The 24,838-nt window shown below is 41.3% G+C and overlaps 3 protein-coding genes across 7 annotated transcripts in view; 1 reads left to right on the top strand and 2 right to left on the bottom strand.

Annotated features, from left to right (window-relative positions):
* Positions 1-635: 635 nt before the first annotated feature.
* nmnat1 (nicotinamide nucleotide adenylyltransferase 1) lies at positions 636-4,773 on the bottom strand. The gene is made up of 5 exons (XM_015009304.2): positions 4,695-4,773; positions 4,236-4,375; positions 3,305-3,488; positions 1,966-2,090; positions 636-1,292 (listed from the first exon to the last, which is right to left on the bottom strand). Exons 2-5 carry the CDS (start codon positions 4,348-4,350, stop codon positions 889-891), a joined length of 828 nt encoding a protein of 275 aa, XP_014864790.1. The 5' UTR covers positions 4,351-4,375; positions 4,695-4,773; the 3' UTR covers positions 636-888.
* Positions 4,774-4,803: 30 nt separating this feature from the next.
* lzic (leucine zipper and CTNNBIP1 domain containing) lies at positions 4,804-8,682 on the top strand. 3 transcript variants are annotated; one of them, XM_015009305.2, is made up of 8 exons: positions 4,804-4,885; positions 4,976-5,040; positions 5,262-5,387; positions 5,487-5,622; positions 6,268-6,366; positions 6,939-7,034; positions 7,207-7,288; positions 7,373-8,682. In XM_015009305.2, the coding sequence occupies exons 1-8, from the start codon at positions 4,844-4,846 to the stop codon at positions 7,426-7,428; spliced, it is 702 nt and encodes a 233-aa protein (XP_014864791.2). In that variant the 5' UTR covers positions 4,804-4,843; the 3' UTR covers positions 7,429-8,682. The 3 variants fall into 3 exon arrangements, with proteins under 3 accessions (XP_014864791.2, XP_014864792.2, XP_087863194.1); XM_015009306.2 differs by lacking the exon at positions 4,976-5,040 and having other exon boundaries at positions 4,826-4,885; XM_088007068.1 differs by having other exon boundaries at positions 4,827-5,040; positions 5,275-5,387.
* A 625-nt stretch (positions 8,683-9,307) lies between these two features.
* clstn1 (calsyntenin 1) overlaps positions 9,308-24,838 on the bottom strand; it is a 36,769-nt gene continuing 21,238 nt past the window's right edge. For 2 of the 3 annotated variants that reach the window (XM_015009302.2, XM_015009303.2), the window contains 14 exons: positions 23,466-23,674; positions 22,850-22,999; positions 22,572-22,757; positions 21,976-22,224; positions 21,147-21,268; positions 20,890-21,052; positions 19,321-19,478; positions 18,010-18,158; positions 17,636-17,880; positions 16,717-16,887; positions 16,494-16,639; positions 16,251-16,386; positions 15,405-15,589; positions 9,308-13,121 (listed from right to left, as the gene is read on the bottom strand). In XM_015009302.2, the coding sequence (XP_014864788.1) occupies positions 12,927-13,121; positions 15,405-15,589; positions 16,251-16,386; positions 16,494-16,639; positions 16,717-16,887; positions 17,636-17,880; positions 18,010-18,158; positions 19,321-19,478; positions 20,890-21,052; positions 21,147-21,268; positions 21,976-22,224; positions 22,572-22,757; positions 22,850-22,999; positions 23,466-23,674 (2,464 nt within the window). In that variant the 3' untranslated portion in view covers positions 9,308-12,926. Of the gene's footprint in view, positions 13,122-15,404; positions 15,590-16,250; positions 16,387-16,493; positions 16,640-16,716; positions 16,888-17,635; positions 17,881-18,009; positions 18,159-19,320; positions 19,479-20,378; positions 20,430-20,889; positions 21,053-21,146; positions 21,269-21,975; positions 22,225-22,571; positions 22,758-22,849; positions 23,000-23,465; positions 23,675-24,838 lie in introns of all 3 variants that reach the window. The other variant, XM_015009298.2, reaches the window with a different exon arrangement.

Below are 24,838 nucleotides of genomic sequence, written 5' to 3'. Positions count from 1 at the left end.
AATGTAATGTTACATATCAGCGGTTAACTAAACTGAAATGGTTTGCACTTCTTGAGTGACTGAATCATGTGGACTCTTTGTGTTGTTGGGTTGGAGGCCTGTTGGCTCCGTGCTCCCAAAACTAAACAATTAGCCTTTAGTTCTCTTCTGCAACAAACCTCCTGAAAATTGATTCCCCCTTTAAAATTAAAAATATAGTTTATTGAATTTAAAATGTACATTATCAGGTTCCATTATTGTTTAACTGAGATTCCCCCCACCCCCACACCTTTCTTCATTTATGTAATTTTCCTGCAAACGGCTTTTAATGAGCGTGTGCATGAATGAAGTTCCTTTGCCTTATGCAAAAAGTAGAGGTGAAAAAATAGGGAGTACTTGAAAACTAGGACCCTGAATAATTAGGGAGTATCAGCTTTCAGTCTCTGCCGCATTAGAATAACAAGAAACAAAAGGGAACACCCAAGGTGAAAATCAAAGAAACCTCTTTATTATTAATGTGGCACAAATCACTTAGTCCAACAAAAAGTCTTTCCAGGGAGACTTTGGCTTGTTAAAAGGGGATGGGGAGGTGCTTGGAAAATTCCACTTCTGAGTGAAAATATATGGTGAGATGACAGAGTGAAAGCAGCCTCAGAATCATTCAAGTATATTTTTATTCAATAAAAATTATTTGATCACTTTTTGTACAAAATATCAAATGTATAAAACTGTTTATTTGTAGTTGAACTTTAGCTCAGATGCTTTATTTGACAGGTGCAAAATGAAACTATAATTATTCAATTACTACAATCTGTGGAGGAGGCACTATTAAGGGCATCAACGAAATGTGCAACTCATTTTAAATTCACAGCAAAACCGGTTTTTGTTTGTCGTAAACATGTCAGTAAATTATCCGCTTGTAGAAGCGTCTGAGTATTTCTGAAAAGGTGCCAGAACCACGTCGGCGTTTTTCTGCTCGCTCTCGGCGCTGTAGAGGCTGTGTTCCTGAACGTAGCGGACGACGCTCTCGGGCAGCAGGTATCGGACGCTTCGCCCTCGACGAAGCGCCCGGCGCACGTGAGTCGCCGAGATGTCGTTGGTCACCCATTCATGGACGACGTGGATGTTCTTGCGATACTTCCACAAATCGTCCGACTGGTTGATGAATTTGTGCGGGTCGCCGCCGCTGCGGGTGACGCAAACCAGCCCGTACCGTCCCACGATCTCGGCGATGTCCTCCTGCTTCCACAGATTGGGGATTCCGAAGGATTCGAGGACGTCTGCCCCACACAGCAGCATCAGCTGAGGGCCGTCTGAGCACAGGGACAAGGGGCTCAGCTCTGAAGGAGCTCAGATGGGGTGTAACAACACTTGTTCAAAGATCTATTAGAAGACAACTTTGAAATAAAAGATTCTGTAGAATCAAAGACTGAATTTTCCATAGTTCCCAGTCTGTTTCTGGACCATTTTTAAAATAGTTCAGTAAGAATGAATGGCAGATCTATCATGATTGTTAAACAAATAAATGGATGGATAAACAAAACATGCAGATATTAAGACAGGAAATAAAGTTGGAAAAACAAAAACTTTTGTATACGTTTTGGTTTGGGGAAGGTATAAAAAGTCCTTTAATGCTTAAGTTTAGGACAAGTTTAACTAATGATAATGATAATGATAAGCTCATGACACCATTTTTCACATGACCAGTTATTGTTTTGCTCATGTGTGACGCAGTTTTGCTTTAATTTCAAGTGCATCTGTAATTACCACCTTGTTGCCCAGAGGCAATTTTCACGCTGCTTCACTCTGACAACTAACTTTGTTGGTTGTGACTGGCTGTCGTCCAGACCATGAGACAGAGCGCCCACACCCTACAAGAACTGCATTCCTGCACATCAGCAGAACGCACCAAACTGTAAATAAGCAAGAACGCCAAAAACACAACGTCTATTTACTCACACAACCCTACAAATATTCATAGCTCACCTCTTTTCCTGTGATGAACTGAACTCGCTATATAATTCTCCTCTATACGTCTCTTCTTTGTATACTTGACGGTGTCCACGTCGTCCCTGTTATGTTCTCTAGCGAGCAGCTCTTCATAGTGATGCCTGTATGAATAAAGATAAAACGGCTATATAGTCAAAAGCAGCTGTTCAAATCCCTCAATCCATATGTGTTTTAAGATAAAAATCTACATCTGTTATTATTCTATGAAAACATCTTGCAGGTTACAGGCTGGTCTTTCTGATCTATGAGCCAAAAATTATTCTACGAGCAAAAATATTCCCCAGTTGCAATTTCATGAATGCCAAATATCTTGTTCAGCATTGAAGCTAAAATTGAAGGAAATGTTTAATGATTGAATGAAAGAAGCCAATAGGCCCGGCATTTAGCTGCTAACCTACTTTATATTTACCAAAGTAGAGAGTCAGAATTTGTGTGAAGTAAAAAAGACAAAAGGATCAGTTAACTATTAATGTGTTTAGAGTGTGTTGTAGCTGCCGTCAAACTCTGCAAACCTAATGAAGTAATGTAAATGTGATGCCCAGGTGATCGTGTCTCACTGCTCCAAAACGAGAACGACTATTTCAGCTTCAAAATGTGTTAATAAAAATATCCAAAAATACAGGAAATTAATTATCTAGAAATCTAGAAAATTATATATTAAAATCTTCTGTCCTATCTGCTTTGTTCATGTTTCAAAATAATGAACAAGAAGTTTTACTGTAGCAGCTCTGCTCACGTATCACACGGACCTAATATTGCCATCTAGTGGACGAAGCACGTAATAATCACATCACCCTTTCTTTAATGCACAAATGAAATGAAAGTAACATGTGACACTGTTTACATGCAACATAACTTCCAACTAATTCTGAGCCTGCTTAAAGGTATCAATACATTTTGTTACAATTTATTTATTTTTTTGCACTTATAAATTCAATCTATCACATTTTCCACTTCCTCATAACCTTTATTTTTAAATTATCTTTTATTTTTTGCAAGCAACAAAGCTGACTTTAGAAACTGTGTGATAAATCCCATTTCATAGAGTCTGAAACAGGAAGTGTTCAACTGTTGCGTAAAGAAATAATAAAAAGGTCTAAAGTCTGAATAACTCAGATACAAAAAAAAGGACATTAAAACTTTGGAAAACTTTGCCAAGGTTTCAAATCAAGCCATAGTCGCCTGCATCACTCCATCTAATGTGAATATGCTTGAAGACTAGCTGTCATCACAGATAGATGGTAAATAGCTAAAACAGAGTCAGAGGATGAAAAAAAAATCCAAGAGAAAAATGTTTTGTGAACTTTAAACCTACCGGATAACTTTAGACGTCTCCACCCAGTCTGACTGCTGGCTTTCCCAGGAGTCCACTGTGATCCACTCTGAGCTTTCTGTGGCCAGTCTGGCCATCTCCACCCGGTGGCTGGCCTCAATCAAACCCTTCTTCTTATAGGCATCGCCCACCGGGGAGATGATTCCTTTTATCACACTGTAGTGACCTTAAAAACACAAAGGAGATGCAGTTTTGGTGTTTAAATCACAGTAGGAGCGTGATTTGAGATGATTAAAAAATAGAAGCAATAATGAGTTATGTGGAAATATTCCAAAATTGCAGGTTAGCCTCAAATAGGCCAGGTGTCTTTTGGTCCACTTTGCACCAAGTTTAAAAGTGCATTATTTATTACTGTGCAAAATGAAATAACACAAATGATCATTTGTGCCGTTTCCAGCTCTTCAAAACCACTTTTTAAAGTTTAAAATTAACACTTTAGTACTGCTTAAGGACCTCAGTGCTTGAAGGAGGCCTTAAGTTCTAGACAGCATTAAATGCATTTTAGGATACTTTAAGCACAACCTTTCTGTAAAACATGTAAAAAGAAAGTAGCTCTCACTTTAAATTCTACAATTGTGTGTATTTTGTACATATTTAACATTACTAGGGTGTACTTTTAAAAAAAAAAATATGCCCAACTAAGAACCTATAAAGAAATAAGGAAAATCATAATATTCTAGAGTTATTTTCTATTATTTGTTGATCAGTTGTACAGTGTTCTACTTTCCACTTAGTTAAAGATGATGCTGCAGATACTTATCAGGCAGAAGACAGTAGAAGCACATCACACAGTTCCCGGGCTCCAAGTTCATTTTAAGATTCATTTTTGATTAGGCTTACAAAGTTTCACAGGGAAGTAGACAGAAAACTCTTAACACTAAAACCAAAGGATGTAATCTTAAATGGCTTCAACCTGTGTCTTCCAGGTGATCTCTGGCCAGCTCAAACATCCTCAGGTGCATGTTAGTGATGGGGTTGAAGGAGCCACAGGCCAGCAGAACCACTTTGGATGTAGTGGGATTCTCCATTACTCATACTGGTGCAGGATTTGCCCTGCAACAAACACAGCAGCTGACATTACTAAAATGCGATTTAGTTAAAAAAATCCAAGAGTTAAATCGCATTTTAACGTAGGCACAAACAAAAAATTAACAAACCGAGGTAAAATACTTAAGGTTTATTATGCTGAGAGCATAAATAGCAGTGCTATAACTTGAGCTAACATGTGTTAGTCTCGTTAAAGTTGAATTTTCCATTGTAATCTGGATTGTTAGCTCTATAAATTAGCAACATGGAGGTAACCCAAATTACTTTTAAGAAGACAAACGAAAAATAACAGTCGGTGTTCAAAAGAAATAGTACGTTTTCGTACCTATAATAAAATAATGCAGTTTCTGTTTCGCTCTTCTATGGGTGTCAGCTGTTTCCTGTACGTAGCTGACGTCGAGGGCTACGTAAGGATACACAAATCTGATTGGACAGAATTTACGAGAGCCGCACCCACGTTCTGAAGTTACGTTCATGGTCACAAATCCTCAAGACTTATGCGACTCGAGACGAACAGTAAACACTCTTTTTACTAAAATAGTAATTTTTTTTATATGGGTTTTTATGCGGTGGCTCTGTTCTTTATTCTATTGTTTTTCTCATTAGCCTGAGGCAAACGTCCGTCGTTCCTACGGCGTGTTTATAACTGGTTATTACAAAGACAATTCACGGTGAGATGCTGTGCTTTAGCATGCTAGCTTACTGTCAGTATCAATGTTTATCTGAGCCTTCGGGTTTATCGTGAAAAATAATCAGTAATAGTGACCAAATACAGTAAATACAGTGAATACAACCTTCACCGGGCATCCACTTTAGTCTGTTTGGGACTTACTGATTAATGTCATTCTGATCTGTTGCTTGTTAATTTGCTTCCTTAAATCTGACACTCCAGAGTTTGGAAACAGGATTTTAACATAATGGCATCACGGGGCAAGTCCGAAACCAGCAAACTGAAGCAGAACATGGAGGAACAACTTGACAGACTGATGCAGCAGCTTCAGGACCTGGAGGAATGCAGGTGGACTATAAGCCAATCAATACACTCATTTACTTTTACTTTTCTCTTCTTTAAGGTCCTTATCATTTCTTTTTTTTCCCCCTTTTTTTCCTTTTCTAGAGAGGACTTGGACGAGGAGGAATATGAGGAGACAAAGAAAGAGACACTGGAACAGCTGGAGGAATTCAATGAGTCCCTGAAGAAGATAATGACAGGAGACATGACACTGGTGGATGAACTTGGTGGGATGCAGCTGGTAGGGACATTTATTAATAAGCACTCATTACTTTGTGGAAGTAATACTCCCACTCGGTGACGAAAATAATTTATCTCATCTCATGGGCATTTATGCAACATTTAAACCCGCTCAAAGTAGAATCTGTCTGAGAAGGCCTTACTGTCGTTTAATTCATATCTTAAGACCACACATTGTGTTGTAAAGGTTAACATGAAGGCTTTTCTTCTAAAGTTTCAAACAGGAAACCCACAGTGAATATTTTTTACTGTCATTAAAGATCTTCTATATGTTTGTCTAGAATTTGGCCTTCACGTGTATGCTGTAAAATCTGTGACGCTGTTGCATAAAAGCTCAATTTACCCTTGGAAAAAGTTTAAACTTGGCAGTGCTTTCTAAAGCGCTAAAAATAAATGTTAATTTTAATTTGATGAAAACAATAACCTAAACCGTGCAGTTCTGAACTGAAGAAATCAATATTTCGACTTACTTGTTCCCTAATTATGAGAAGCTGCAGTATCTGACGACAGTGACTCAGATGTTGCATAATTCGCTTTTAGCTACCCAGTTGTTAGCACATAAAATTCTGAGATTGTCTCATAAAAATGAAAATGTATGTCTAAATCTGTCCCACTATATCATTGTGATAGTCTTTATCTCCATCAGGCAATCCAAGCTGCCATCAGCCAAGCATTCAAAACCCCCGAGGTGATCCGACTTTTCGCAAAGAAGCAGCCAGGACAGCTGAGGACCCGACTCGCCGAGGTTTGAGTTACGCTTTCAAACATTGCGCCAATCAGTCACAGAAATGGTCAGAATGTTTTGTCAGTCACATTTAGCATATTCAAGGGTTGACTGCAGAACATTTTCAGAATTTGGTCTTGTTCCGTTTTGTCAAATTGTTTAAACTTCCTAAACATTTCTTTTGCTGCTCCGTTCTCTCCTGGTTTTACCAATGAATGCACCTCTCACCGCTTTGTGTCCTCCAGTGCTGAAGAGCTGATAGACTCCATTGCTCCACCGAACATCAGACAACCAAAGCTCAGATCAGATCCCTGATTACACGGCCAAACCTGTGTCGTTACATTGACGTTGGCGTCAAAAAGGCTGTAAAAGCCCTAAATTCGGTTTTGAGCGCAGTCTCTCAAAACCCGCTTGCTCTTTCCTATCGTCGTGAAACCATTCCTGTCAGTCTTCACGGAGCTTTGTTAGAATGATTTGTGCCGTTAAATCTTTTGACCGATGAGCGTTTGGCTCATGTCGCTCACTGCATTGTGGTTTTCTTTTCCATGGCTCTGCCTGAAAATTGTGCGGCCTGTGTGTGACATTCCGGGCAGATGGACCGAGACGTGATGGTGGGGAAAATGTCTCGGGACGTGCACACGCAGCAGAAAATGGAAATCCTCACAGCCCTGAGGAAGCTGGGAGAGAAGGTGACGAACACCGCACTGCGCAGTGTGATTCGGTGGCTTCTGCTAACGTTTCCATGCAAAATTCCCAATGCAGTTTATTTTAGTCATGTGGCAGCCATGATGTTGACAGACTGATCTTTTTTTTAAAGAGTTGTGACATTGTAGATGTATTTCCCCCCCACCCCCTCAATAGCTCACTCCAGAGGATGACACATTCCTGGCTGAAAACGCGACGGCGACTCTGAGTCAGTTTGAAAAAGTCACTGCAAACCTGGGTGAGCAGAAACACTTTATCAACTCTTTCGGTTTGTCTCATTACCAACGCTCATCTTGTATTTCTTTCCCTTTTTTTTTTTCAGGGTCGGAAGACAAAATTATGGCCTTAGCCAGTTCTGGGGTGAAAACCCAAGCATAGACAGTTTACAAAATTATAGTTAAAAGTCATTGTTGTTCTTATTATTAAAAAAAAGAAAGAAAAAAAAAAAAAGAAGTGTGCCAATTAATCAAGTTTTGCATAAAAATCTGTGCAGTTTTTAGTGTTTCTAGAGATGCAAACATTTTTAATAGTATTGTTTTATACTTCTTCACTTTTGTAAATTTCAGTTATTTGTCCAAGTCTGTAAAATTGTAATATAGTTGGTACGAGTACATGCAGATGAATGTAGAGGTGCTGTGATTTGTAGTGTTTGTTTTCCTGTGTGCTGTTTTACAACCTGAGAGTTCTTAGACTCTTAAGGTTTTAATTAAACTGAAGTTGTTTGGATAAAGCAGAAACACTAGATGATCCTGAGCCTTTGTGAAGCCGCCTCAAGGCTTGAACATCATCATTCAAGCTAGAATGAAAATCATTACTTGTGGTCTTTTAATGATTATTTTATTATTTATTATTATTATTATTTTTAACCGTGGTTAAACACAAGAATTGAGATCACCAGTTTGACTTTGTTGTGACAAGAAGAACGTTTAGAGGAATCAAGGTGAGGCAAGTGCTGAGCACGGTGTTGGCAGTATCATGCTGGGGTCTAGATATTTGCCCAAAGTGGATGGAACAGTGAATAAGGAGGATGACTACTATTAAATTGACTTGAAATCAGCAGGGGGGTGGTTGAAACTCGGAAACAGCTTGTTCAAACAACAGAATGTTCCTAAAATCAAATCCAAACTGGATGTGTTTGGATCGCTTTTCAAAGCTTTTTGAAATGTGACGCCAGGAAACCAGGCAAGTTAAACAAACGACCGATTCTACCAAGAAGGTGAATGAAATATAGAGTTTCGCCAAAAGTCTTTAACAGATGGAAAAAGCACGGGGATGAGATATTAGTTGCTAATGAGCATTTATCTAAAAACACTTGGGGTTGTATACATATATTTCAGCCATTACCGGTATGCACAGGTTTGACTTTGTATTACTGAAAAGCAACAATAACAAACTTACACACCTAGTTCTTGTTTAAAAAATAAAAAATCACAGCTTGTATTGTACAATCGTCCCATGCTGGACAGATTGGCATAAATTAATCTCCAAAAGGCCCAAGCTAAAAGATTGGTATGTAAACTTCTGACCTGGACTGCACATAATGTCTGTTGTTTGCTGTAAGAAGCATAAAGTGACTTCTGACTGTACAGAGCCGCTCCTCCACAGAACCAGTAAAAATGCTCTTTATATCCATCGTGTGTGAATTATTGTGCATTTCAGATATTTTAGTGACTAAACTGAGCAAAAGTCACATTTCAGTGCTGGTAGAACAGAATCAGTAGGTTACAGGAGGACAAAAAAAAAAGTTTGTTGAAAAGATGTTTGAAAAGTAGTTTCACACACAAGCATTATGATGGAATCAATACATTAAACATCGGTTTTTAAATGTTAGCTGTAGTTACTTCTTGTATCCAGCGGCTGTGGGAAGATACGCATCATGCGGTAAAACAGGTTCAATGGGTTTATTTTATTCCTCCTCCTACTGTCTATAACTATGACTGTTAGGTTAATTATCTCTAAATTGACCTTATTTATTAGAGCGTGTGTGTGGATGTATGTCCTGTGATGGTTTGGCTTCCTGGATTTTAGGCATGCTCCATAAGTCTTCAGTAATGTTCAAGTTGGCAGTGTTTAAATTTTATTAACCTGTGATCTTAAAAAAAAAAAAAAAAGTTGCACAATTTTTACTCAACACCAGGGGGCACTATTGCTCCAGACGTTCTGCATGCAGGGTGTGTTATTCCACCCCAGAAATGCATGTTAAACAGCGGCACAGTTACTGTAAAAAAAGAACAAAAAACAAAACAAGAACAGGAAGTGTTTACATCCCATCAGTTCATCCTTTATTTTGTGTAAGAGCGAGCGTCGACTTGGCTACAACCCGCCTCCAACAAGCAACAAAGGAAGCATCCAACATTTTTATGCAGACATCACAACCGTTTGTCCATTTGAGCAAGATTTTAAAGGAAACAGCAAATAAAATAAAATAAAAATAAACAATCTGGTCTGGAGGGTGACGGATGTGTGAAAGAAGACAATCTCGAGAATCAGTAGTGCGTCACAGACTCCTTTCTCCGTCTCAACCCCACACGGGACATTCACAAACGTGTGGCTCATGCAAAGTGGATTCCTAGTAGCGGCGCTACGGCCTGGCTGCCGTTTTATGGCGAGAGGTGACTCAGGTTAAGGGGGTTGGAGTCATGGCGGAGGCTTGTGAGAGAACCATTACTGACTTTTTGAACTGGACTTTGAACTGTCTGACAACGATGAAGATGCGAGTTTTGGAGATGGCAGGCCTTACTGCGACTGCGTAAAATTCATGCTGCCCTCAGAATCACTCCTCAACGACTCTGGCGATGGGACGCGGTTCAAAAAAAGAAAAGAAAAATAAAATCACCTTCCACTGTACACAGACAGCAAAATTTATTAGTACGCCCACATTATGCTGCCAAAGCGATTTCTTCATGTACTGTACATCATTTAAAGGTGGATTCAGTACAATATCTATAGAAGATACAATATGGATCTACTTTCTCTACACATCAACAAGGACACATGACATCTAATGTAGAATGTTTGTAGTTTCAATAAAACTAGCGGTGGACTACAGTCACTACAAGCTGGAAAAAAAACATCTCAGCTTTGTAAGAAATCTAGCATCAAACAATAATAATAATTTTTAAAAAAGCCACAAATAAAAGAGCGTGGATAAATGTTTGTTGGTTTTTTTTTTGTTTTGTTTTTTTCTGTTAGACCTGCTAATTTTGCAACGATTGGCGAAAAGGCACTCCCCACCTCAGCTGGCTCAGACCTGGCCCCGTGCTTTACGTGTCGTCGTGGAAGGGAGACTGGTCGTTAAGCAATTAACTGGAGATTAGAAAAAAAATTAAAATCAACTCTTTAAAAGTTCTGTCCCCATAAAGAAAATCAGATTTGGCCTCTGAAAACAGACTCATGCAAAAAAAGAAAAAAGAAAAATAACTAAAATCCAGCCACTTGAGCTTTTTGTAAACGCCGCTTCTGCGCCATGCAGTGCCCCAAATCTGGTAGTAATTAACGCAGCTTTTAGTACCCTCACAACTAGAATAAAGCGCAAAGGATCGTCATCTTCTGGTTTTGTAAGACAAATATATTTATATATTTATATATATATGTATGTATGTACACAACATTGACGGACAACAGTGTCTGAGAGGAGACAGGCTGGTCACATTTTCCCAATCGATCGTACGAGCTTCAACACTAAACTCCAGCAGGAAAATTAAGTTTACCAAATGTAAACAAATGTGTAGGAACAACTCTCCCAGCGTGGTTCCATGAACAACAAAGTCTAGTGGTCTGCTGTGAGAAAAAAAAAGAAAAAAGAAGAAGCTATTTTTAAAGTGTTTTCCTGCTGAAATAGAGCAAAATCCGTCACGCGGGTTGGAGCAGGAGAACAGGTTGAAAATGCACCGAATAAACGTCTCAATCATCTTAGCCGTGGAGCAGCCGTGCAGCCGTGGAGCAAAGATTCATTTTTTCTCTCTGAAAAACAATCCAACCGCCACCACTGAACCTCGGTGGAGGTGCGGAGCGAACCTCTGCTGGTCCAAACTTCGGGACCTACTTTTCAAAATCTCGCAGCCTTGCTTTCCAAAAGTACCAAATGTTTGTGAAATAAGCGCAGCTGATCTGAAAAGTAAAACCAAAAAGATTCCTGCTGTACAACAACGAGTTCCACCGGGAACGAAATGAGGTGAGCGCCAGGAGTCGAGCATTGCCACCTGTGCAAGCGGAGCCAAGCGTGACGCATCGATGGGCCAAAGACGCCACGATTTAATAAATAAGTCATTTATTAAATATTTATGTGTCTTAATCATGATATAGGAAGTGATTTAGCTGTCATTATTTAAATATCACAATGTTATATGGAGCATAATTAAAAGTGGAGATGGTTGATTAGCATCTGGATTCACAATGTTAAAAATATGAAGTATTTCAGTGTTTATTGAAATATTTCAAAGTCCTGCGGTGGCAATTGGTTTTAAGGCTATAGAACAAAAAACAAACACAAATGCTTTATGTATCAGTTGTGATACAAAATAGCTTTGAGTTGGGTGCTTAAAAGCATCTGATGAGGAGTTAAATTTTTAAAAATATAAAAAAAATTGTTAGGCTGAAACTGCAGTACAGGCCAACCAATCAGATGTTAGGGTGTCTTTTACAACAGTAAGTTATTTCATGACAGCAGAAAATCTGAAACAATTAAATGAAATTATAAAATTCTTGTTTCATTTTAATATGTAATGAAATTTAAAATCAATAATTTACACATTTAATTCTGTAATCAGTAATTTATTGACATTCCTCTTTGTGTATCAATCCAAATTTTTGCTTACTAAGTCAGTACAGCGTAGAAAGATTGGAGAAATCACTTAAATGACTTATTTTTCAGAGTGCGGCGCTTTAGGTCCTCGACAGTAAACGGAGCGAAAACCTGTCGAATCATCCTTGCTCACGAGAAAAGCACTGGAACCGATTTCACTTCTCGCGGAAAACGACCGAAAGAAAACGTCAAAAAAAACAAAAGAAAAACGGACACCACTTTGTCATGGAAACCTCCGCGTAACAGTCCTGGGTTTCTCATCACGAGGCAGACTTTAGGGGAAAGCGCGATGGAACAGCTTCAGCGGAAATTCAGCGACATGCTACGGCCTGCGGTGACACAAATATTCTACATTAAGTACGGCGTGTTTTTTTTTTTGTTTTTTTGTTTTTATTTTTTAAAGATATCGAGCCCTGCTGAGCGGGCTTTCACTAAACACATTGACTAAATTACATTGTTGTTTTCATATTTACAAAAAAATCTTTAAAAAGCAATTCATTTCTCTACACATAAGACTTCCCAAGTTTTCCTCATGCACTAAAACAAGAAAAATAAAATAAAAAAGAGAGAGAGAGAGAGAGAGAAGGGGAGAGAGGGAGATTGCAGGCTACTTTGATAAAATTGCTTCACTGTGGACTACAATCAAAAAAACCGAAGTCATGGCAAGCGACCCTAAAAGCGTTAAGCCAAAGGATATACGTCGGGAAATCTAAACGAATCTCTGCGCGAAAGCCTGACTGAGAACAGAAAGTGCAGGGCTGACTTCCTCGCACACTCCAGAAGAAATGCAGGCCAGGTTTTCCAGGGAATTAAAAAGTATAATAAATAAAAAACATAAAGTAAAAATCAGCAATCCGGTGATGACTACACTACACTGAGTACCACCACGAAGATAACAACAGGAAAGCCTTGACCGTATACGCTGAAGGACTCTTCTATACTTTATTTATTCTTTTGTCAATGTTTTTTGGAGGGGTGCGTAAAGCGGTGACTGTGGCTTGGTTATGTGTGTGTGTGTGTGTGTGTGTGTGTGTGTGTGTGTGTGTGCGTGTGTGTGGGGGCTCGGTGTGTCTCAGTAGGTGAGGGTGGAGTCGTCCCACTCCAGCTGCTGCTGTCTGCTGGTCCCCTGCTGGTCTTCTGGCTCGCCGCCCTCCTCGTCCTCGCTGCTCTCTGACTCAGCGCTCGTGATGTCGTCTTCCTCCTCCCCGTCCTCGCTCTCCTCCTCCTCTTCCTCCTCCTCCTCGCTGCTGTGTTGGTCCTCGTACGTCTGCATCACAGGGTGCAGGAAAAAGGGCGGGAGGGGGGATTTTGGTCACCAATGCAACAACAAAACAAACAAACAAACAAACAAAAAAAAAAACAGGCAAGATACGTCCCAAGCGTGTTTGTTTGCACGTCGAGGTGCTTCGTCTGTGGTCTACGTAGCTCTGGTAGTCGTTTTCCCTCCTTTCTACTTAATGATCTCCTCTCATCCCTCGGCTGCCATCATCATAAAATGCAGGGTTGGCCTGAAAGCTAATTCGAGAGCTTAGAGGAGGAGGGATGGCAAATGAGTGCAAAAACGGCAAGACAGCGAACGGATTGCAGCTTTAACAGCAGCTTTCAAGCAACCTGCCCCTCCCAAAGTTGAGGAAATCAGGGACAATTGTTTTGGTGCACTCTAACTTAATAAGGGTATTTTACACCCAGTTTTGCTGTAATGTTAAATTGAAAGTGCCGCTGATATATAAGGGGTGCTTGTAACATTGTAAACTTGTTGGCCACTTCTTTGGTGCTGCTTTTAGGGATTTAGCAGCAGTGTATGAATGTACGTTTCATTTTGAATATGGTTGCTTGAAAATCAGACAAAAACAGTCAATATTCAGTCATTTGTGGCCAACTGTGATTTATATTATGCATGTATGACACTGTGTCGTCCAGTCCAAGACATTTCTATTTGATTTAACATTAGAAAATTATCTTATAGAGTGTTACGACATTTTAAAACTATTTGTTGATGTTACTAATGCTATAGGATAGATCAACAAAGAGTAGTCCATAATTGTGAAGCTGAATTTTTAAAGGTTGACAACTGTTGTAAACTTAAAAATCAAAGCATTTGTACTGTGTTGCCCCGGGGCTTTTAGAGGATGCCTCCAAAAGTTTTACTAATGTAGACACTCAAATTTGTACCGATTCTCGCTCTCTTTTTCCCCCCCCCCCCAAAACAGTTCAGCCAGATTGGACTGAAAGGGGGTTGTGAGCATCAATTTTTCCTCAACACTGTTTTATGGTTAAGTTTCATGCATTTACAGTTGTTGATCTTAGCTTGAGAGTTCCCCTTTGCCTCCTGCTTTCTGCCTCTCCTGGTCGTGAGCTTCTTTGTCTCCTCTTTGCATTTCAGCCATCCTCATGTTGAGATGTGGTCCGGTTTGTCGTTTATCTTTCTTATTTATTTTCAAGTTTCTGTTCTGCCGTTTTACGTGATCACGTTGCCTCCAGCCCCTTTCACAAAAAACACGTCCATCGTAAACCCACGCAGCTGTTTTTAAAATGAATGTGTGCGGGATGAGAAGAGGTGACGCGCAGCATCAGTGTCAGCACTGCAGGTAAAATCTGTCGGGAGTCAGGAACAATTATGGTGAGAGGACTCAGCAGCCATCTTGTTCTTAGCTAAGCATGTGCGCCAAATCTGATGATTTCCGACTTTTATTTTCGGTTCATTTTATTTCGGTTTTATTTTTGGTTAACTCATCAAAGTGTAATGTTTACTGGTTTTTGCAATTGTTGACTGCATGGTGTCTTTTATAACTTTGTACTTTTGTGTTTCTATGATGTTATACAAGACAGAATGTATAGAAATTCAAAACATGCATCCTTTGTTTGTTGTACTTCTCATATTCTGTCTTTTTAAACCGAGACACAGTTTAAACAAATGCTCTTATTTCTTGTTCAGTTTTTAGTATTTTGTGTTTTGCTTCACTGACATGTTTTTGAACAGAAAAGCTTTTCTTATATTTTAAGGGATTTGAGATGAAAACGAAACCAATCTCAACATTCGTTCTCTAAATGTTTCTCATGCAGAAACTTAAAAAGATGATTTAATAGAATTTTCAATTCAATTCAAAACTACTTTATTGATCCCAAAGGGATAAATTAGTTAAAATTTAAGTTAAATGGTAACGTTAGCCTATAATTTCTTTTATACTTATTAAAAAAAGGACTTCCTTTAGCTATCCTTTGTTCAAAAAGTGATTGAATTTAATTTTTTCATATGTTTACGCCTGCCAAAATACTGAGATTTATAATGGTGGCTTACATGGGACAACAAACCCGTTTCTCTTGCCATAAACAGTGGAGAAAAAAACACAAAAATCACTGATTCATTCCTGTTTCAAATGCAACTCTAGTTCTGCAACAATGTCCCTCCATCACGGCTTCTAATAATCAGGACTAGGACACAGTCGCAGCATCACACAGGACAACTAATCAAGTGTAAAGCTGAACAATCTTTTGTTAAACGGTGAAATATTTCATCTCATTTTGCATTTTTTTTCTATTTTTTTCCTACCTCCATGGGGTTAACTGTGATGGTGAGGGCCGAGTCGTCCCAGTCCATCTCGTTCTCCTTGCCGCTCTCCTGGTCTCTCATGGAGCGCTGGTGTGCAGCTCGGATGCGGAACACGCCCAGGATTATCATGAACACCAGGAAGCTCACACACACCACGATGACGATGGTGGCGGCGCTGGGGACCACTGCAGAGAAAACAGCCCGAATCAGAAAGCAGCGGGGGGGGGGGATTGATAGAAGGATTCTGGTTTTATGCAGGAAGGCGCAAGAGCATTTCAAGGACAGCAGCGACCACATGAAGGCGTCTAGGAGCTCAAGGTGTGTGTGTGTTTTCTTTAAATAGCTTTTCCTGTCTCCCGACAAACTGCTCCACTTTCCCCAATGTGATCCAGATAGGATCTCTGCTCTGGACCGGGAGTGTTTGTCAGATACCAGAGGCTAGAATACGAGGATGAGCTCCAAACCTGGGCGGTGCAGATGTCACAGACTTGAGCTCAAGTGTAATCCTTAAACCAACGCCATAAAATGAAACTAAAAGGGAAAAAAAAACAACAGCAACAACTCGTGTTTCACAGACGCCCTACTTTGGCTAAATACGCAGTAATCCATCTGCAGCGGCGCCCGCCTTTTAGCAGACCGGATCATTTCTAGAGCTTTAATTAAACAGATTTGATTTCAACACTTAGCATCAATACCATCTGCCTATTAAAACCGGTGAGACGCATGTAGCTAAAACACAGTTTTATCAGGTTTTGAGCAACGTAACACAAAGACAGTGTTAGCATGATTAAAACAAACCAAAAAAAAAATAAATAAAAAATCAGAATGTTCCACAGATTTCAGTACCCGAAGCCTGGTGAGCGTTGACCAGGTTGTGACCAGACAGATCGACGGAGGCGTGATGGACAGGATTGATGAAGTTGGGCTGCACCATGGCGTTGTTGGCGTGCTCTACAGGATTGGACGTGTGAATCACATTGACCTAAAGAGAAGGGAGGCCTCGCCTGTCAACTTCTCCTCTCAAACAGGGCATTTTGAGGTTGTCAGTGATTCATAGAAACGACGGTGATGTGTTAAGAGTGCTCCTACCTCAACCTTGAAGTCGTTGCTGATGTAGCGACCGTTGAGTTCAGAGCAGACCAGCTTGAACTTCCGGTCAAAGAGCGCTTCGGTGTGCCAGTTCTTGTAGCGGATGAGGTGCAGGACCTGCTCATAGTTGGCCATGGTGTTCACACCTGGAAGACACGCAGAGAAGCTCAAGTACATAAACGCCTAATTTCGGTGGAAGCTATCCATCTGTGATGTTGTGTACCAGTTATGACGAGGCCAAGGTTAGACGAGCTCATCTCCAGGGCGCGCTGCTGCAGCTGAGAGACGTCCACCTCCAGGCTCTCATGCTCGCCGTCCAGCTCATCTCCCACCACAGACACTTCACACGAGTCCAAGTTGTGCATGATCTCCTCTGACACAACTGTCTCTTGAACTGAAAGAAACCCAGCATAAAAAAAAAAACAAACACATTACCAAGACAGCATTTGAAGCATATTTCACAGATGTTTCTACATTATTTAAGAGCTGCATTAAAGGTTAGAACCTGCCACCTGATATCGATTTGTCTAGTTTCAAAGCTTGAACATGCAGTCTAGCTTTTGTTGCAGCAAATTCATTTCTCCGGCGACTACAATTAAATGATTTTTAACATCGACTGTGACCCTGTTTGCTGTCCGGTCATGAGAGTTGGGTCAGATTAAAGCGAGTAAGAGCAACTGATCTTGCTAAGCCCCCTTTGTCCCATATGCCAATGTGTCGGCTCTGGAGCATGTCTATTGTCCTTCCTCGTCTTAACCCATGTGGAAGCCCGACAGATGGCACGGCTGGTCGCTTACCACGCCCACAAATAAACAACTTAGCTCTGATTCCCAAAAGTCTCATTGTGTCTGTACAGTTCCCTCATCCTCCAGGCAAAGTTACTGCCAGCTACAGTATCTCTACGCTGATATAAACCTTTCAGCCTTCCAGGTTATTTATTCAAGAAGAAAACATGTCAGCAAAGCCTGAAAATTAAAGCTCGGATCAAGACTTTCACTCCATTTAATGAATAAATACACAGACCGTGTTATGCCAACACTCTGGCTGAAAACATGTCTGACTGCTTTCGTTTTATTACGACTAAGTATCTGACTAATTTTCTAAACTGCGAGGTCTCGTCTGAAGGTCCAGGCGTCCCTTACCTGTGGGGTCGTCGTCGGTGCCTTCTGCTGCTTCAGACTCTGCGTCGGCCTCCATTTCCCGGGTGATGGTGCTGACGATGCGAAGCTCGGGGAACAGAGTCACGCCTTCCTGGCTCTCGAATTCGGCGGCGCTGCGGGCGAAGTGGTCGATGCCGCTCAGGCTGATCTTCGGCTCCTCGGGCTGCAGCACCATCACGTAGCCTTCAGCGTCCGGCACCGCCACGCAGGCGTCCTCGTTCAAACACCTGGCGAAGAGTTGACAAATACCCTGAAATCACGGTGGTAGATGAAAGAAACCCTGTCCTCTAATTTAGTGCGCATGCCGTCCACTCACAGGCTCCTGAGATAAATTACGTTTTGCTTCCGTCACTTACTTGACAGTGGTGGAGATGCGGAGGTGCCTAATGCCTGGAGTTGGGAACTGGCGGGAGTTTAAGTAGGAGATGTGCTGCATGACTTTGTCAAAGGCGCCGATGTCGTCGCCTTCCACTGTCAGAGAGGACTGGCTGGGGTTGAAATCAACCTAAGTGAAGGAAATGAAGTAGGAGTTTACATAACTGAACCCAAAAGTTTATTTATTTATTTACCTAAAACAGATCTTCAAGTGTAAAATCTCTGGAAGTTGAACCATTACGCCTACGGATTCGCCTTTACAACAGTGTGCAGACACGTAATTGTACAGGTTACTTATGAGACAATTAAAAATGTATTTAACCCTTACCCGTCTGCTTTTCAGCATCATTAAACCCTTCTAGTCACTTCCTTCTTTTATAATTCGCACAGAGAGGCGTCTTGTGACAGAAGAACAGCCTTCAGTGTGGAAGTTGTGACTACATCTGCTTCTTAGCTGGGTCAATTACAGTTGTGGTGCTTAAAATAGTGTCAGAGGAGGCACAAAGATGTACGAAGTTCTTTAAAAGGAAACAATTTTCAAAGTGTCATTTATTCATGCTGCAAAATGTGGAAGAGAGCAAGACTTTTGGCAGATAACAGGAAGGCTGAACAGAGTACAGGAGAGGGGAATGGTTTTATCATTTTGACCATCCAACATGATAAAACCATCTCTGCCTGATGTGAGACAAACTGGATTAAAAGGCTCTATATTCTCTAGCTCTATATTCTAGAGAATATATATGCTCCTACAGTCCTGGAGGGCCACTGTCCTGCAACTTTTAGATGCGCCTCTGCTGCACCACACCTGAATAGAATAATGAGGTCATTAGCAAGACTCTGGAGAACTGATCTACACAATGAGGAGGTAATTAAGCCATTTCATTCCAGTGTTTTGTACCTGTGGCACATCTAAAAACTGCAGGACAGCGGCCCTCAAGGACCGGAGTTCGACACCCCTACTCTAGAGAAAATACGTACAGAGACTGTGGTTATAAAGTTAGCCATGCCAAACAAGTAGTGGCCATTTTTCCACATTTTAAAATGTTAATTCTCGTTTAAGTCCTATTTGCAGTGATCGCTCTCTCACACAGGTAGGGTTTGCCTCTGCTCTGCTCACAGCAGTTCTGGTATCTTCCTGTATTATATTCTAACAAATTACACATATTATGTAATATATTACAAAAACAAAACAAAAAAAAATCAGTATGGTGGACAAAACAAACAGCTGCGATCTGTGTGATACGTCTTTAAAAGGAACTGACCAACCTGAACGAGCCACTCTGCTCCCTCACCTTCACCGCTGAAGCCACTTCCTCAGGCAGCTGCACATCCAGGCCTTCTTTGCAGGTGTACAAACAGTCGATCACCTTCTTGTTCTCCAGCTTGCCGGAGCGGATGATCAAGCCTGCAAGGTTTCCTCGGAAAAACTGAGCCATTCGGGCGTTCCCGCCTGGTTCGGAAAGTACGGAAAAAATGGAACAACGCGAAAATGAGTGAGCTACTTAAGAGGGGATTTCAATGTTTCAGAGCTGACTATGGAAGCGTGGTGTCTCAATGAGCAAAGCCGGCATGAATGAAGTTCATGCAAGTTAGTATATGCCCCCCTTAAAGGCCCGAGGCCCGGAGGATGAGACAGGCAGACGATGGATGAGCTTATGTATGCCTGCAGCACATGCAACATTTAAATCAATGAAGTGGAGCTACGAACGTACTGTGGATAAAGATATTGCAACAACAAAAAGACATAAAGGAGAGGAAAATTTAAAAAATAATAATCTGCTTTTCTCAGCAAATCGTGACAAACGACAGAATTTCAAGACGGGAAAATGTTGATATTGACAAATGTAATCGGTAAAACTGAGCTTTAATTTCTGCAGCGTTAGCCCCAAACCGCACATGTCAAGGTCAGACGAACTGCAGGTTTGTTATCCGATATGCAGGAGTTTTGACAAGGCCACACTTAACGGTATGGAGGAAAACAAGCAGCCGGATCGGAGTTGTTTTTGTGCTCTTTACGTTTCTATTTCTGTTCTGCTGGAGACAGAGTATCGGCTGAAATAGAGGACAAACCTCCCGACTGCTGAAGATCTAAATAAATTATTAAAAAGAAGGTGAAGAAAATGAAAGAAGAAGAACAAAACAAAACAGGTAGGACGGCATCGCAAAACTTATACGCAGCCCATCATGCTGTAAAGAACGTCGATCAACAAGCAAACAACGATCTTTTGCATCTAGAATGTTCCTGTCATTCTAGTTAAAAATGGCGTGAAGATGCGGTTAAGCTGGTAGCATGGCGGGACGTTGTGGACACATGGACATGTCTGAGGAGGAAGGGAAAGACTTAAGCAACCTGAGGTGGTCTCAGGGGCCGCCTCAGTGTCATTGTCATGTCCCGAGTTTTCTGTAATTGGACGGAGAACGAGAGAGCAGGGAAAGAGAGAGGAAGGAAGGTTGAGGATTTTTTTTTTTTTTGCAGGAGAGACTACAGATGCTAGAGAATAAAAAGATCATGCTGCATCAGTAGAGATTCCCAGGAAGAGTAAAAACAACATTTAGTGACTAAACAAAATACAAAACTGACTGTAAAGAGTACTGCTAGATAGTTTTACTATTTTCATCATCATACAGTGCTTTATGAAAATATTCACACCTCTTGAACTGAAATTCAATTCAAAATTCAATTTATATCATAGTATTATGTCATATAAATTTGTCTGTTTCAATCTATGTAAACCAGGGTTTTCGGTGACTGTCACTGTGAGACACAGAGGTGGATCTCCAGGACAGCGGGCAGTGTTGGAAACCCCCGATATAAACCGTGAATGCTTATTAAACAACCTGAAGGGAATCAGAGTGTCTACCTTGCCAGCAGGCCCCAACTGTGAGCTGAGTCTCGATCTTAGAGGGGTGCAGTGGGTAGTCCTCTGTGACCATGAAGGGCTCGAAGGCCGTCCCGTCCACAAACAGAGAAACGGTGGGGAACTCCACGTTGAGCACATAATGATGCCACTCTTTGTCACACACCTGTAAACGTGGCAGTTAAAAAAAGACAAAAAGAAAAAGAGTTGAAAAGCTGCACGAGAGCAAACGGAGCTCGGTTTGAGAGGCAGCGGCTGACCTGGTCGAGTTTCCAGTGGAACTCTGCTGGTTTGTAGTTCTCCGCCTCGGACGGATCCTGGCGGAGGAGAAGGATTAGCCTGCAGTTGTGAACGTAGAGGGAGTAGTGGTGTCTGTTCATATCTGCAGGTAGGAAGAAAGAGAAAAAGATCAGGTTAAAAAAACCAACACTACTTTGTTCTCATCAGAGCTCCAAAATTTTAACGTGTGGTGACCCACAAGGGCGGGATTCATGCTTCCATGACTGGCAGCTAAAGAGAGGTCACTGATGGTGCGCTGACATCACGGGCCTCGGAGCGTCCTGTCCGGGACGCAGCCGCTCTGATGTAATCCTTCCTATATAAGCAGCCACGGCCGCCTGCTCACGGATCAGACCAGAGACTTTACAGAAAATAAGATCAAGGCGGCCTGTGACTGATCGTATAGTCTCTAATATAAAAGGAAGCGCGGTCAGTGAGCAGAGGTGAGGGCGAGGACTTGCACGCTCCAGTCGGCGCAACACAAACACTGATTAGAACCGCGGCGTTAAGTCTGAGCCAGAGATACGGCGGCTATTTTAATCCTGTGAACTAGCAGACCAAATGTGCGCGGCGGTAACGAGATGCCGAGGGAACTCGTCACAGGTTTGACCTCAGACACTCAGCTTTCAGATGCATTGACCTAAAGAGGAACGACCTAGAGTCAGCTAGATCAGGCCTGAACCGTCAGAGACACATAAAGATGATTACAAAGTCGGCCTGCTATCACCTGAAGAACAACGCCGACTTTTGTTGATCTGATCAGAGCGACGCCGTTTTTCTGCAGAGTATCAGATTATCATAGACCTCTACCTGTTTTGTCCGAGTTACAGAGGATCGTCTCCTTGTCGTGGGAGCCGGGTCCGTGCCTCATCCACACAGAGATGGTGAAGGGCTCCTTCAGGTTGGCGTTCACCAAACCATCGGGCACCTTGATGGCCTGGGTGCCGTTGAATTCAAACACCTGGTCGCTGTCGTGTCCATTATCAGTGGGCAGTCCCACCGTCCAGTTGGCAGAGCTGCTCGGAGCAGGAAGGAGCTCCACGGTGCCGGAGCTGGCTCCTAAGATACGACGACGGCAGAAGCAGATTTACATATCTACACTGGACTCTGCTTTGTGTGCATATACTTTAACTTGAAAACATGCAACTTTAACATGTTAAGTTTCATGTCTTTATAAGGGAACAGATGGAAAGGCAGATCAAATTAACGACAGAGGTGAAAAAGAATGCCTAACAAAAATAAAATATTTATTTTATTGCAGACGACATATTCTACTCTCATTTTTTGCATAATTTTCTTTCCACCTCACAACTGCGCGTTTGTAAAATGTAGAAAAGTTCAGGGAGAAGAAGTCCAACTTCGAGTGCAAATGATTAGCATTTCCAGCGGAGCGTTTGTGCATTTACCACACAGCTTGTGCAGTGACTTCTCAGAGTACGTGTCACGGTCACAGCCCTTTCCGATGTGGTTGGTTTCCAGTTCAATGCTGGCCCGGACGGAGGTGATGGGCACATCGCAGGTCTCCAGGTGCATGCTGGGGAAAAGAGCCAGGCTACCGGTGCCCGGTTCATACTCAGTCCTCTTATTGAAACCTGAGAACCAAGAGAAAAGGAGAATTGAGAGATTAAAGGAGGGATAATCTGCGTAGAGTTGTAAAGTAGTATAGAAAGTTTGACTTTCACACCTTGCCAGCTGGTTCTGCATGTGGGCTTTATGCTGATTTTGACCAACACGTCTTCAGAAGCTCGGTTCTTCCCGCAGTCGTAGGCGGTCACGGTCAGCTTGTACATGTGTTCTTTGCCGTAGCTCAGCTTCTCAGTGTTCTTAATAAAGCCTGACCAAGACAACAACAAAGGGGGTCAAGTTTTGACCATTTCTCTGATGAAAATGACATTTTTCTAAGCTATAAAGATGCAACAATATAAGACCCTCACAAACAGCCCAAAAATATTAAGTTGTTGAAGTAAAGGAAAAGAAGGAGATGGATGGACACTGTTTTTGAGGTGCCATTTTTGAACTGTCTTTAGTTCCTTCTTATCTGTTGATTCTGTTGTGCTGTTTTTCCAACAAAGAAATACAAGAAACAGACATGATGAGAAAATACCGACCACCCTGGATAATATTTACAGGAAGCTGAAATTGCTTGCGCTGAATTTTAAATGAAACCCTTGTGGCGTCAGTTTGCACACAAAATCGATAAGACTCCTTGATCCGTGTCAATACAACCCATTATCTCAGCCGCGTGCCGATCGGTTTTCCAAGCGGGCAAAGACAAAGGCACGCTCCTTCAAGGTCCTCACCGTCTTTGTCGATGGTGAAGGGAACGTCGGGCGTCACAATCTCGTAGCTGCAGATCTGGCTGAACTGGAAGGAGCAGTCGGCGTCCACCGCCTCCACCTTCAGGATGTTGTCGTATTTCTTCCCCTCGATGACGGTGGCTTTGTACGTCTTCTCCTTGAACACTGGGGAGTACTCGTTGATGTCGTTCACCTGGATGTGGACGGTCGCCCTGAGGGGAGCAGGAGCAAGGTTGGGCCGTTTTAATCAGCGGCGAGGATTTTAGTAGAAGCATTTCACTATGCAAGGGGAATTAAAAGGTCTGTTTATGTGTTTACCAGGAGTTTCACTCAAATTGAATACAATAAATTTTATTTTCAGTTTCTCTTTAGATTGTTTCTAAGAGAGGAGTTGTAGTGAAGAGCAGATAAAGCTAATTATCTTCTATTGTGGCTGGCGTCGCGTCAAGCAGCGCCAAGCAAGGTCTTACCTCCAGATTTATCCTCTGTTTAGTCAGAAAAAGCTCACTCTGGAGAAACTCTTTAAATTATAATTTCTTTCAAGCAATTGTGTAATTCTACTAATTATTTCTTATTACTTTCATCCTGTAAAAAGCTACATAAAAATTGTTACTCCAACTACAATAGAGTTTACAGTAATTTACCAAATCTGTCAAAGCCAAAAAAACCAGCAGAAAGCCATGCAGCAACAGCAGCATAATGAAGCACCAAGTTTGCAAACAAAAAGGTAAAACATCACATGTAACTAAGCAACAACTATTTCACAGACTAAATATATATTTAGTCTGCTCGTATACATTAATACGAGCAGTGGAGATAGCGTTAGCGTGACCACAGGAGCCAAAATCTGCAGTCTTCCTTATCTTTGCTCTTATTGGTCCATCCAATCAATAAGAAAATAAACGGGGCTCCTCGATTGGCTGCTTTGCAAGCGACATCCAATAGCGCGTAAAGTAGCAATGTGCCTCGGTTTATCAGCTGCCCAAGCTGTTAACGGTTTTAGATTTACTCTGCGAAAAAAAAATCTGTGCATAAATTGGAGTTGCATTTCACAGATCACTTCACAAACAGGTGAATATGCAAATACTGAACTACAAATAGCTGGGATGTATGGCTTAAAGTACATCCACGTGTTTCTCTTTTGATCACACAAGGTTCTGACGTTTAGAAAAATCAAGAAAAAAAAATCTCTGTCAGTATTCTGGCATTTAGAGAAACATAAACTAGCAGAAAATATTTAGCATGTTTTAATTACAGTGAGTAAAAATGCCTCTGTGTTTATTTATACAGTGCATGTAATAATGCAGTAAATCTGTGAATGTAAGATTTTCTTTAAATCCAGGTTAAAGTCTATAAACCGACTATCAAATCAGGGA

Source organism: Poecilia mexicana, unplaced genomic scaffold, assembly GCF_051168715.1.
Source record: "Poecilia mexicana isolate PSO_F unplaced genomic scaffold, ASM5116871v1 scaffold_7, whole genome shotgun sequence".
Taxonomy (NCBI): Eukaryota; Metazoa; Chordata; class Actinopteri; order Cyprinodontiformes; family Poeciliidae; genus Poecilia; species Poecilia mexicana.
Note: the sequence above shows the minus strand (reverse complement) of the source record. Positions and strands in the feature narration are given on the sequence as shown.